Raw genomic sequence first — 14,987 nt, forward strand, 5'->3', positions numbered from 1 at the left:
ACATCTGAAACCCTACCTCTTCAAACAGTCTAAATAATCCTCTTCCTCACTTCAACCCCCCCCCCCCCCAAAAAAAAAACCAAAAAAACACTTTACCAGCACTTGCAGTTTTTTCCCATCTTCATACTGTACTTTCTTTGACACAGTCTTCCAGCTGATGGTGAAACTCAAGTTGGACTGTATTATTTCTACCTCATGCACCAATTCATGTTGTTACTCCTATGACCAGAGAGATTGAAATATTCCTAGATATAAAAAAAGACACAATCCACTAATAATAACAACGCAACACTTATGCACATATTCATTGCAACTGCAGTGCTGGTTGTAGCATGAGTGGAAGTAGGGAGAATGTGCATTTTATGGCTTATAAAAGTGTTGAACAAAGTGTTGACAGTAATGAATAACAATTTCAACATGAACTTACTCATCAAAATAGCAGCTCTTCGCTGTATTCGTTCAGTCTCTCTCAAGTCATTATATGAAAGTTTTTAAATCTCACAGTATCAACTCCGCTGTGTGCTTGAGGTGAGGCTTCTTTTTACAGTCTGTGGCTCGAGGAAACCGTGCAGACACGGTGATCTGAGCTATCTGATTGGCCAGCGATAGTCCTATAAGTGCACTTGATTCTACATTCAGACACATGAAATAGTTCAAAATGGGAACACTTTGCCTTCCTGGCGCTAGGGCTGCTGAATCAAGTGTGCCTACCACCAACAGCACTAGGGCTGCTGAATCAAGTGCCCCTACCACCAACAGCACTAGGGCTGCTGAATAAAGTGCATCTACCACCAGCAGCGCAATGGCTGCTGAATCAAGTGCCCCTACCACCAACAGCACTAGGGCTGCTGAATCAAGTGCCCCTACCACCAACAGCACTAGGGCTGCTGAACGAAGTGCCCCTACCACCAACAGCACTAGGGCTGCTGAATGAAGTGCCCCTACCACCAACAGCACTAGGGCTGCTGAATGAAGTGCCCCTACCACCAACAGCACTAGGGCTGCTGAATCAAGTGCCCCTACCACCAACAGCACTAGGGCTGCTGAATCAAGTGCCCCTACCACCAACAGCACTAGGGCTGCTGAATCAAGTGCCCCTACCACCAACAGCACTAGGGCTGCTGAATCAAGTGCCCCTACCACCAACAGCACTAGGGCTGCTGAATCAAGTGCCCCTACCACCAACAGCACTAGGGCTGCTGAATCAAGTGCCCCTACCACCAACAGCACTAGGGCTGCTGAATCAAGTGCCCCTACCACCAACAGCACTAGGGCTGCTGAACCAAGTGCCCCTACCACCAACAGCACTAGGGCTGCTGAATCAAGTGCCCCTACCACCAACAACGCAAAATCAAGTTTCTTTCATGAATCAAGTTTCTTTCATGCCTGCTACATTAAGTTACTCCGTTTGTCAATAGAAGTCGCTAGATGAGGTCATGATATGTATATTTGCGCAAGCGCATTAAAAATATATAATACACACTGCCGTTCAAAAGTTTGGGGTCACTTAGAAATGTCCTTGTTTTTGAAAGAAAAGCTCATTTTTGTCCGTTAAAATAACATCAAATTGATCAGAAATCTGATCTGCTTAGAAAATGCCATATCTCAGACTGGCCAATAAAAAGAAAAGATTAAGACTGGAAAAAGAACACAGACACTGGACAGAGGAAGATTGGAAAAAAGTGTTATGAACAGGCAAATCTAAGTTTGTGTTCGGATCACAAAGAACATTTGTGAGATGCAGAAAAAATGAAAATATGCTGGAAGAGTGCTTGATGCCATCTGTCAAGCATGGTGGAGGCCATCTGGTGGTGCTTTGGTGTTGGTAAAGTGTGAGATGTGTACAGGGTAAAATTGATCTTGAAGAAGGAAAGGCTATCCCTCCATTTCGCAACGCCATGCCATACCCTGTGGACGGGGCCGAATTGGAGCCAATTTCCTCCTACAACAGGATTATGACCCAATGTACAGCTTCAAACTATGCAAGAACTATTTAGGGAAGAAGCAGTCAGCTGGTATTAATGTAATGGCCCTATTGAGCTGTTGTGGGAGCAGCTTGACCGTATGGTACGTAAGAAGTGCCCATCAAGCCAATCCAACTTTTGGGAGGTGCTTCAGGAAGCATGGAGGGAAATCTCTTCAGATTACCTCAACAAATTGACAACTAGAACGCCAAAGGTCTGCAAGGCTGTAATTGCTGCAAATGGAGGATTCTTAGACGAAAGCAAAGTTTGAAGGACACAATTATTATTTCAATTCAAAATCATTATTTATAACCTTGTCAACGTCTTGACTATATTTCCTGTTCATTTTGCAACTAATTGAATGTATGTTTTCATGGAAAAACAAGGACATTCTGCTGTTTTAAAGCTAATTTCCTGCAATTCTACACATTTTGCCATTGGGCAGATGGAAAGGTTTGCTGTTATACAGTAATTGTACAGGGAAAGTTCATATTTTGTTAACTCATACCCAAATAATGTTGTTGACTCATCCTATACTCGTATTTGAGGTCAGTGCATACATTGGAGAAAGAAAATGTAAAAGAATGCTTGCTATTTCCTCATAGAGGATGATGTCATCGTCCTGAGGAGGATGAGCTGGCCAATCAGCGGTCTACATGCTTTCATATTTTTAATGACAGGTATATGCCAGTGGCGGTTAAGATGAGGGAGGACAATGATTTTTTTAATGAGCATGGCCTTTTTTCTATTACAGCATATTGGATGACTGTCATTCAAATTCCATTCACCCAGCTCAATGTAACATCGATAGGTTTAGGCTACTACATGATACAACATTTTTCCCTATACCCATCATGAGGTTGCTACAACCTAGCCTATGAATGAACGTTTACAAAGTAATTTGAGAAATAAAGGCTGCATCTGGCTGATCTAGGGTGTAATCATCAGTCCAACAGTTGCAAGTCAGAGATTTGACAAATTCAGGTATGTTTATCACCATTTCGTCTGTTTGCTTCTGTTTAAGAAACATTTCTCAACAGAATTGGCGGAATGAATTTACCCCTGATCACATGCAAACCCAGGTCACTTTCATAGAAGCCACATACAGAGAGTGGAGAGAAGAGAGAGCTGGGGAGAGAATGGAGAGTGGAGAGAAGAGAGAGGTAGGGGAGAGAGTAGAGAGGAGATAGGCGGGGGAGAGAGTGGAGAGTGAAGAGAGGCGGAGGAAGGGTCGCAAGTGACAGGTGCACTCACGCAGCAGCAGGTGGAGGCGGAGGCACAGAGAGGGAGCAGCAGGCGGCCACATACAACTCAGCCAGGCGGCCACATACACACAAACAGGGAAGTCGCAAAATCAACCCAAAGTCGCTGTGGCAGACTTACAGTAGCACTGTATAATCTTTTACCAATAAAAGTTGCTGGAGGGCTCTGAAAACCTTAGAAATCTAGCAACGACGTCCCTATGTTGGCAAAACTGGTTTTAGGGCGGACGTCACTGGAAACGGTGCATTGCAGCCCACTACTAGATGCGGGAAATAAAAAAGAGTGGCAATAAACTAAAACGTTGAATCTGCTCAAAAATCCGAAAACACAAAACAAAAATCATCAAAATACACTCAGAGCACTTTACACTTTTTCAAACAAGCATTTCAGAGCTGGCTACAATTTCAATTTCATCCCCCTGAAAAGATAGAACAAATATTACAACAAATATTTTGGCTGAACTCAAATGTGCTGGTTGATAAAATACCAGTATTTATGGGAAAGAAGTTTGAAAAGGGTATTTTGTTCTTAAATTATATTGTAAATTAGAATGGTAGAGTTATGTTCTTCATGGAGTCATCACAATTGTACGGAAAGGTCTGCTCAATCCAAGAGAACAACCAATTGATTACAGCATTGTCTCAAAAATGGAGGAGGCGGGTGGCAGCAGGAGGAGGTAGGGAACTGGTCTGTCTGCCCAATATAAAGGATCAAAACTGGCAGAGGAATAAAAATAGTTTAAATTGGAAAGTATACCAGTTTCATTTGAGGACCAGGATATTGACAACTGTGCCATACAGATTGCAAAATAGTTGTGAAGAGATTTTTGATGTACCGATTCCATGGTACAGGGTGTGGTAGTTGATATATAAAACAACGCAAGATTAAGACTTCGTACTTCTCAGCTAAACTTATTATGTAGAATTCTTGCCACCAACAAAATGTTGAATATTTGGGGCATAAAATCATCGAAGCTCTGCAGATTTTGTTGTGAAGATACAGAATCAATAGACCATTTATTTTGGTATTGCCCTCAGGTAGCCTGTTTCTGGTCTCAGATTCAGGAATGGCTGAAAATGCATAGCATTGATCTAAAATTGACCCTAGAAATAGTACTGTTAGGAGATCTGGAGAGACCGGGTCAGCCAATTACTAATATACTACTACTCTTATTTAAAGTATTTATCTTCAACTCGCAATCTGTGGATTCTATTCGATTAGATAGATTGAAATTGTATGTTAAACATCACAGCATAGTTGAAAGATATGTGTTCCGTAGAAACCCAAAGTGGGTGGCCAGCAGAGATAGATGGGATGGGCTGAGGGAAGCTGAGGGTTGTTATGTGGAATTGGAGACAAGTGGGAGTGGAGTTGTTGTGTGAGAGATAGAATGATGGTCAAAGATAAAAGTTAAAAAATAAAAAAGAGTTAAAAAAACACATAATAAAAAGTACATTTGAATGACACTAAGTGGCAGTGTTTTTACAACTAATGCCGGTTTGCCTGAGGCTGATGCCGTGCAGGTGTTTGTACACATGCATATACACACACTCTCATTCAACTAAACACATACAAGAACACACACATACATGTAATAGTGCCAGACACGCACACAAACATATACAGTAGGCAATGCTGTTATGATTTTAATTGTCCTTGATGTCCTTTGTTTTCATTTGTAATTTTTATTTTGCTTTGTTGTTTGCTGTTTTCTTCTGTCTTTTCCTTTTTTCTTTTAGTTCATTCTCTTGGTTGTTGGTGCATTGGGGAACCGTGGGGGGAGCTTGGAGGGTTCGGGTTCACGTTTTTTGGCCTGGTGGTAGATCGGTCAACATACCCTTGAGTTGGGCATTGACCCTGGGTGCTTCTGTGTGTGGGAATGGGAATCTGTTGGATGACTGGTATGATGTAGTTATTGAGCGGCTTCACTACAAGTAAAATGTATCTTTCGAATATTCAATAAATAATTTAAAAAATTTTTTTTTTATAAAATAAAATCCACTCAGAGCTCTACTCAGATCCAGTGACCTGAGAGGATGCTGCTGCAGTCAGTCCACCATGCAGCTCCTGTATTACATCCTTCATTCTCAAGAAGCGTTCAGCTGCGGATACAATGATATTGATCTTTCTTGAGTTCTTATCCACTCCTGTAGTGCAGTTTCTCACCATAGCAATAAATGCCCCAAAATCTACTTTCTTCAAGGGTACCTGGGTGCTGCACCTTGCGAATGGCACCCATGGTACTGGAATGTGGTGTCTCCATGGTAACAGAAGCACTAGAATATTCTTTAACTTTTCTCGCTGCCTTGACATAAGAGACAGACACACTGAACAGCCTCGTTCACCCTTCAAAAAACAGTAACACGTTCTCACTATCTTCTTTCCATTGAACATACGCTTCAATCGTCGAGCCCCAACTACTCCAGGAATGTTCATCTTCTCAGCCCCGACTTCCACAGAGATTTTTTTTTACATTTACTCAAGTAGTATTTTACTGGGTGACTTTCACTTTTACCCAAGTCATTTTCTATTAAGGCATCTTCCACAGAGACTCCAGAAATCATGCCCTTGATTGGTGCCCTTGATTCTGGTGAGGCGCAACGTGTGTTCCTTTTGTTCTGCCATAAAGAAATTACACCTCTGGTCACCCTCCCAGATTCCACAGTACTCAACACTTTCTTCACCATGTTGGTAACATCAAACGGATCTCCCAGGTAAATCTTCATATCCCCGAACTGCAATCCTACTACTTTAACTGTGAAGTAGTTGTGCCATGAGCAAGCAGTAGGCTTACTTGACTGCATTTTAACAGATTCAAACTCAGTATCTGCTTGCGCCATTCTCCCTCGTGAGCATCGATTAGCATGATGGGTAGTTGCTATACTGTCGATCCCAGAAGAGGCGAAGCGAGAGGGTTTACTTCCGTCCAAAATCTGTCCATGAAGATAAGGGATTTTAGTATGGAGACTGCCTCTGATATGATGGACTTACTAAACACACAGGCTTCTTTTGTAAATGATGTCTGAGTGTAGCTAAATAAATAAAAAACAAGAAAATGTTGCCGTTTAGTTTGTTATTTTAGGAATTTGAAATGAATGATACTTTTCATTTTAGTCTTAAGTATATATATTTTTTACATTTACTCAAGTAGTATTTTACTGGGTGACTCACTTTCACCCAAGTCATTTTCTATTAAGGCATCTTTACTTTACTCAAGTATGACAATTGGGTACTTTTTCCACCACTGGTTGTTCACTTGCGTATCTACCCTTTTATTGGCTAAAATGATCCATCCTGGTGTTGCCTCCTCTCGCCTGCCTTCCATCTTTGAGGACATGTATTTCCATTGTTAGAGCAGTCACTTGATAATATAATAGATCATCTTTGGTAGTGGGGAGGGAACAAATGAGAGCAGTGTGTCATTGCTGACGAGTGAGAGCATAGGTCTGTGGGGTAGAGGGGATAGTTCAAATAACTGACCTTGGCTTAGAAACAGATCAGAATATCCAGCTCGGCCCTATTGTGTAGCCTATTCTAAGTCCCGTGGATAGTTATACGACATGAGGATATTCCAAAGAACAAGCTTCTTCTGTAGAACCTGGTCCTGCGTCTCGCTAAATAGTAGAAAGCAAATTATTCAGTCAACATTCCTATCGGTCCTAGACTATGGCAACATCATCTAAAGGAACACAGATGCCACTTCATTAAAGCCGATAGATGCCGTTTATCATAGCGCACTGCACTTTATTACGGGGGACAATTTAGTACTCATCACTGCATTCTCTACCAGACAGTTGGTTGGCCCTCTTTAATGACATGTAGGTTGGATACATTGCTATGTGTTCATTTATAAAGCCATTTTACAAAAAGTCTCACTGTACCTAACATCATTACTAAACTGTAGACATACGAGTTACCACACCCGGTCTCAGGGATGGCTAACTCTGGAAATGTCTTTGGTCTCTACTGGTTTAGGCTAATCATCTTTACGTTTTCTTGCACCTTATTTGTGGAACAATCTTCAAAATGTTGTGTTGTCTGTAGGGCCATTCAGAAAGCTGACTGAGGACCTTATTACTGATGAATGGGGTTATAATGTTATGACCGTGTTATTCTTTCTGCTTGCATTTTGAATTTATGTTTTGATTTGTGTATTTTATGTAATTGATGTAATTCGTCTGTAAAAGAGACATTGGTCTCAGTATGACTCCCTGGTAAAATAAAGGTAAAATAAAAAATATATTATCCAGTCAGCGATATGTACAGTAGACTAACTTTAAACTGTTATAAACAGTATTAACATATTACCCACGTGTGTGATCTTGTGTATACCTTTAAATGTGGAAGATGTATAAAAGTAGGAATATCACGTTTCAAAACGCTGACAACATAAACAAACAGCAAAAAATGTGCAGTCTGAGTTTGGCACCGACATCATGGGATAGGAATACAGTGGATCCAAATTCGAATCTCGTTATTCTGACGATATGAGTGCAGTGCGTTAGCACACTTCTACCACTGGGTGGATTAAAGGGCTATAGAATTGATTGGGTCAAAAAAAACTGTTTCTTCTGCTCACAAGGTGGCATTCCCAGCCACTGAGTAGGTAGAAATACTGACAAGGCCAAGAAAATACTCTTATACATATTGTAGCCTCGTCTTCTTCCATTCTTATTTTAGCTGATATGGATGGACATTAAATGTAGCCAACTGATACAACCATTTTACTGTAGCCCTGCAGCATTTAACGGAACAATGCACATAACCATACAGGCCTATTACAGTGTATAGGCTACACATGTTCGTTTTTATTGGGGGAAATTAAACAATGCATCTATCTCCCTCCAAGCCTATTGTTCAGTTTGAGTGAGACGATACCAATATTGACATAGACCCGAAAGATTACAACTTGAGTACAGGACGCATCAAAAATATTGGACACCTGTTGTTGCGGGCAAGGGACCCAAACCTCTTCTTTACGAGACGCCTAGAACAACCAATCACACGTTAGCCTACCTTCTGTGTCACGTGAGAAGAGGAGGAGGACGTTCGTGCCCGAGAGCGAGCTGAGCGGCGGCGATCCCATAATTCCCGTTTCGGAAACTATTGTAGAAGGGTCATTCACAGATGTTTAGGAAAGAAAGACATAACCTATAACTGGATTCTGTACTCTACGACAGCGGGGATTTTTGAAGGTGCAATGTTTCAGGACTGTACAGCAGGTGAGTGTGTTGCTGCATTTGATGAAAGACTTCTATGTGGCGGCTATCATGTTTTGATTGAGTGAACCATTGCATCCATATAGGCACCTAGAGATGTGAAGAAGATTATTACTTCTATACGGAGAAAACGTTGTTATTTTGGTTAGATATTGAGCAAAATACAAAGAACAAAACATAATAAAATGCGTGTAATCTCAGCAATGGAATGACTTTTGGCCAGTGCTGAGGAGTAGTGAACTACAGTGCAACTAGTAATTTAACTACATTTTGCTGTAGCTTCGTGGTAGTTTAACTCAATTCTAATCTTGGTAGTGTTTTCAGTAGTTAACGTTAATTGGTTTTTTTTGTGTGCCATGTCCAGCTAACTGCTGGAACCACATCGTTTTTTTTGTTGCAAAAAGAAGAGACAATATGGTTTAAATAGGCAATAATGTCCTTTCTTTTTCGGCATCAGACTTGGATGTAGGCCTATGAACTACTTTTTCAAAGTAACTTTTGTGACGTAAACTATATTTAGTTTAGCTTAACTTCTTCCAGTGTGAACTACTTGGTAGTTTGGTCCACTATATTTTCAGAATAGCTTCCACAATATTGCTTTTGGCTACAAGGTGCAGAAACTTCTGAATTTCTTAGCTAGGCCAGATTATTTGGATGAAAGATACAGGGGTAACGTTAAGAGAAAATGTGTAAAATGTTGTCTACTTATAATTATGAAAAAAGTGTGTATAATACATACAAACGTGTTCATAATACTGCAATAACACATGCAAATTCAATACAATACTCCCTTAACTATAATGTATAAATTTAATGAACTATTATTCAATATTTAAACTGTTATTTATTTAGAAACAAACTGTATAATCCTAATGTTGTCATTTAACAGGTATTACAATGTTTGAAAGAAAAATGTGATGCATATTTAATGATAATTTTTCTAAATGTATTAGATTGTCTAGTTTGCATGTATTAATATGAAAAACACTTTTACTTAGTTATATGATAATCTATATGCTGTTTTTTTCTTCTTGATAAATTACATACTGATTTGGGATTTGTAAAGTCTAATAATAATGGCTCCCAATATCTAGGCTGATCTAAATCTAAACTAAATCTAGGTCTATTTAGGTTAATCCAGTAGGGTAAGCACTGGAGTCTTTCTATCCGACATGTGGTGGTCACAGTGGGATATGGAGATGACCAGTAAATGGTCCCTAATGGGATTCCTACTACAAGCTGTGCCCCCCCCCATACCTCCCGATTGTTTTAGTCTTTAACTCCAGAGAGTGATTCAGTAATTTACAGATTCTTTACAAATGAGTTATACTGTAGGCTAATCATTGAAAAAGCAGATTTATGAAACTGAATAGAAATGTTCTATTTAAATCCAATGTTGTCATGTCTGGTGGTTATGTGCATGTTTGTGTGCGTGTGTGTTCTCTCTGGTCTCCTGTAAAGTTAATGTTTGGTAAAGAAGGGTGTGCGGAGCCCCAATAAGCCACTGCCACGGTAGTGAGAAGTGATGTTGAGATGATGATAGGGAGTGCTGCTAGCTAGGCCTGCATTCATTTGTCTTCCCTTTTTTCTCCAACCTAATGTAAGAGGGCCACTCTAGCACTCATTATGCCTCCGAACCCCAGTGAGACTCAGTGAGACAGACAAGGCCTCTGAAGGCCTGGTTGCCTTGTTACCGAGCACATTCTCTCAAAATATACTGAATAAAAATACAAACGCAACATGCATCAATTTTAAAGATTTTGCTGAGGTACAGTTCATATAAGGATATCATTCAACTGAAATAAATACATTAGGCCCTAATCTATGGATTTCACATGACTGGGAATACAGATGAGCATCTGTTGGTCACAGGTACCTTGAAACAAAAGGTAGGGGCATGGATCAGAAAACCAGTCAGTATCTGGTGTGACCCCCATGCCTCGTGCGGCGTGACACATCTTCGCATAGAGTTGATCAGGCTGTTGATTGTGGCCTGTGGAATGTTGTCCCACTACTCATCAATGGCTGTGCAAAGCTGCTGGATATTGGCGGAAACTGGAATACGCTGCCATACACGTCGATCCAGAGCATCCCAAACATGCTCAATGGGTGACATGTCTGGTGAGCATGCTGGCCATGGAAGAACTCGGACATGTTCAGCTTCCAGGAATTGTGTACAGTTCCTTGCGACATGGGGCTGTGCATTATCATGCTGAAACATGAGGTGTTGGTGGCGGATTAATGATAAAAATGCAATTGTGTTTGTTGTCCGTAGCTTATGGCTGCCCATACCATAACCCCACCTCCACCATAGGGCACTCTGTTCACAACGTTGACATCAGCAAACCGCTCGCCCACACAATGCCATACACATACGTGGTCTGTGGTTGTTAGGCAGGTTTGCGATACTGCCAAATTCTCTAAAATTACGTTGGAAGCGGCTTATGGTAGAGAAATTAACATTCAATTATCTGGCAACAGCTCTGGTGTACATTCCTGCAGTCAGCATGACAATTGCAGGCAACCTCAAAACTTGAGACATCTGTGGCATTGTGTTGTGTGACAAAACTGCACATTTTAGCGTGTCCTTTTATTTTCCCAAGCACAAGGTGCACCTGTTAATGATCATGCTGTTTATTCAGCTTCTTGATATACCACACCTGTCAGGTGGATGGATTATCTTGGCAAAAGAGAAATGCTCACCAAAAGGGATGTAAACAATTTGGTGCACAACATTTTAGAGAAATAAGCTTTTTGTGCATATGGAACATTTCTGTGATCTTTCATTTCAGCTCATGAAACATGGGACCAAATCAAATCAAATGTATTTATATAGCCCTTCGTACATCAGCTGATATCTCAAAGTGCTGTACAGAAACCCAGCCTAAAACCCCAAACAGCAAGCAATGCAGGTGTAGAAGCACGGTGGCTAGGAACAACTCTCCGGGTGGAGATTATAACAGAACATGGCCAAGATGTTCAAATGTTCATAAATGACCAGCATGGTCCAATAATAATACCAACACTTTACATGTTGCGTTTATATTGTTGTTCAGTGTAGATCCAGTACTATTGCCCCTTTTAGTGTTACATCAGTGGACTCTTCAGTTTTACAAATGCAACATTGACACATCTCTGAAAGACATGTCGCTATTTCTTTTATAAGGTTTGTTTGATCTGTTTTGAGAGTTGAGTCTTTTACTCTGACCATGGCTGTTGATGAGTGGTTAGTTGTTGGAGAATTCAGCAGATGATGTTTAGCTGCAGTATGAAAGTCTATTCATGGTGCCTACACTCTTAGAATAAAAGGGTCCCAAAAGGGTTCTTCGGCTGTCGCACATAGGAGAACCCTATTTGGTTTTAAAATGTAATACCCTTTTTGGTTCCAGGTAGAACCCTTTTGTGTCCAGCATAGAACCCTCTGTGGAAAGGGTTCAACATGGAACCCAAAATGTTTCTACTTGGAATCAAAAGGGTTCTACATGGAACCAAAAGGGTTCTTCAAACTGTTCTCCTATGGCGACAGCCAAATAACTTTTTTTAGGTTCTAGATTCTAGATAGCACTTTTGTTTTCTAAGAGTGTAGATATTGGATGCTATTCATGAATCATGATCCTTCCTCTTCTTTTAGCCGGCGGTCATGTCTTTCTAAACACATATTTCTCTCCCTGCACAGGATCATCCATCCATGGTCTGGAGCAGTGTGGGATCTGAACAATACAGAGCAGAGAGCCAGGCAGGACTACAGGTGCAAGGCAAGGGGGCTACCAGGCCTGGACAGGAGTGCATGCTGGCTGCGGTTGGGATGTTGAGGCAGAGCAGTGGTGGAGGCAGCAGTAGCGGTGGTAGTGGTGGTGGAGGTGGTACCAGCGGAGGGAACAAACGATTGCTGGGCATCTCACGCACCTCCAACTCCCACTTCTTCCCGTTGTTCCCTGGCACGGGCATGGGCACTAGTACGGGCACCACGGCGAGTACCGGATCAGGGACTTGGGGGACGGGTGGCAGAGGAGCCAAGAGCAGCTCCGTCAGCTCTGGATTGGACAGTGTGGATGCTCCTGCCCCTGTCGGCACCACCGACCCAGACTACATCATGCAGCTGGTCAACGACGTGCGCAAGTTTGCCGACGTCTTACTTCACCTCAAGGAAGCTTTTCACTCCAAAGGTGAGTTCAGAGTTTGGACTAGAGAAGCAAAATGATCATTGGGATGACAGTGAATGGTTACAATGCTTGCCTGAATGTGGATGTATCCCCTGGTGTATTGTGGGAAATGTAGTGTAATGGAACTCCCGGTTTAGCTTAGGTGTCAGTCAAAGGCAGTGAACACAATTTGCCCCAGTCCACCTGTTTCTGTTCTGTCCTGTTCTGTCCTGGCCTGTCCTTGGCTGTGCGGTCACTGACCCTTTTTTTATCTCTCTCTCTCTCTCTCTCTCTGACTCTCCCTCTCTCTCTCTCTCTCTCTCTCTCTGACTCTCCCTCTCTCTCTCTCTCTCTGACTCTCCCTCTCTCTCTCTCTCTCTCTCTCTCTCTGACTCTCCCTCTCTCTCTCTCTCTCTCTCTCTCTGACTCTCCCTCCCTCTCTCTCTCTTTCTTTCTCTCTGACTCTACCTCTCTCTCTCTCTCTCTCTCTGACTCTCCCTCCCTCCCTCTCTCTCTCTCTCTGACTCTCTCTCTCTCTCTCTCTCTCTCTCTCTCTCTCTCTCTCTCTCCCTCTCTCTCTCTCTCTCCCTCTCTCTTTCTCTCTCTTAAAGGCCTCATTTTAGTCTTTAACCCATGTATTAGAGGTTAGTGTTTGCAATGAACTTAACCTTAATCCTTATCCTAACCTGTATTTTAAACCTAACCATAACCTTAGCAAGCTGTTGCTTATCAACAGATAGTTTCTTGATATTATGATAGTCCATCTACAGATGGACTATCCGGACTATCCAAATAAAATGTGGCCAAAACCTTTAAAGCTGCTGCTTTTGTCACTCACTAACATGATTTAATGTGACCTTTACGTAGAAAAATGTGATCCGTTTCCTTATAAACCCTGTAAAACAACACATTTCACTGCACCTATCCTGTGTTTGTGATCATAGCACATCTTACATTTATTTTATATACAGTGCCCTCTAAATATTGGGTTACTCTGAAAGTTTGGATTTGAAATCAAACTAAGATGTTAAAGTGCAGACTGCCACCTTTAGTTTGAGGGTATTTTCAACCATATCGTGTGACCGTTTAGAAATGACAGTACTTTTTGTACATAGTCCCCCTATTTTAGGGGAGCAAATGTATTCGGACAAATTCACTAATATATGTATTAAAGTAGTAAAAAGGGAACTATTTGGTCCTATATTTATAGCACTCAATGACTGCATCAAGCTTGTGACTCTACACATTTGTTGGATGCATTTGCTCTTTGTTTTGGTTGTCTTTCAGGTTATTCAGATTGTGCCAAATATAAATGAATGGTAAATAATGTATCGTGTAATTTTGGAGTCACTTTTATTGTAAATGAGAATATAATATGTTTCTAAACATTCCTACATGAATGTGCATGCTACCATGATTACAGATCATCCTGAATGAATCGTCAATAAGGATGAGTGAGAAAGTTACAGACGCACAAATATCATACCCCAAGACATGCTAACCTCTCACCATTACAATAGCAGGGGAGGTTAGCATTTTCAAATAAAATAAAAGTGTATTTGTCACATGCACATGCAGAGAATACAACAGGTAGACCTTACTGTGAAATGCTTACTTTACAAGCCCTTTAAGTTGTAAGTTAAGGGGGTATGATATTTGTGCTTTCTCACTCATCATTATTCACGATTAATTCAGCATTATCTGTAGTAAGGGTAGCATCCACATTCATGTAGAATATTTATTTACAATACAACACATTTGTAGAGTCACATGCTTGATGTAATCATTGTGTGCTAGAAATATGGGACCAAATACTTAACTTTGAACTACTTTAATACACATAAGTGAATTTGCCCCAATACTTTTGGTCCCCTAAAATATGGGGACTATGTTCAAAAAGTGATGTCATTTCTAAACGGTTCGCCCGATATGGATGAAAATACCCTCAAATTAAAGCTGACAGTCTGCACTTTACCTCATAGTTATTCTTTGATATCTATACTTTTGAAATATAGAGCCAAAGAAGAAAAAATGCTTCACTGTCCCAATAATAACAGAGGGCACTGTCTATCTTGTTATCTAGATGTTGTTTGTATTGTTAAAATTGTTGAAGCTAGTAACAAAGGTGAAAATATCGTTATGCTGTCATTTATTCGTGTTGGACATACAGTATATAGCAGAAGGTAGTCATTCAAAGCAGAACCTCTCAGATGAGGAATTCCTTCTGTGGCCGGCTCAGTGGGAGAGAGACAGAGAGATAGAGGGGAGTATTTGAGCTTTTCTACTCCACATATTTTAGAAGGGTGGAAGTAGAGGGAGGGTGGGGTAGGACAGACATGGACGTGGAATGAAAAAAACAAAACAGTTTTGTCTCTGAGTCTGTCTTATTTTTATCCTAT

General features: G+C 41.0%; 1 protein-coding gene across 2 annotated transcripts in view; it reads left to right on the plus strand.

Annotated features, from left to right (window-relative positions):
• Positions 1-8,274: 8,274 nt before the first annotated feature.
• Positions 8,275-14,987, plus strand: part of arhgap29a (Rho GTPase activating protein 29a) — a 69,472-nt gene continuing 62,759 nt past the window's right edge. The window contains exons 1-2 of one of the 2 annotated variants that reach the window (XM_020509076.2): positions 8,275-8,449; positions 12,123-12,612. In XM_020509076.2, the coding sequence (XP_020364665.2) occupies positions 12,135-12,612 (478 nt within the window). In that variant the 5' untranslated portion in view covers positions 8,275-8,449; positions 12,123-12,134. The remainder of the gene's footprint in view (positions 8,450-12,122; positions 12,613-14,987) is intronic. The other variant, XM_031796438.1, reaches the window with a different exon arrangement.

This window comes from Oncorhynchus kisutch, linkage group LG18, assembly GCF_002021735.2.
Source record: "Oncorhynchus kisutch isolate 150728-3 linkage group LG18, Okis_V2, whole genome shotgun sequence".
Lineage (NCBI taxonomy): Eukaryota > Metazoa > Chordata > Actinopteri > Salmoniformes > Salmonidae > Oncorhynchus > Oncorhynchus kisutch.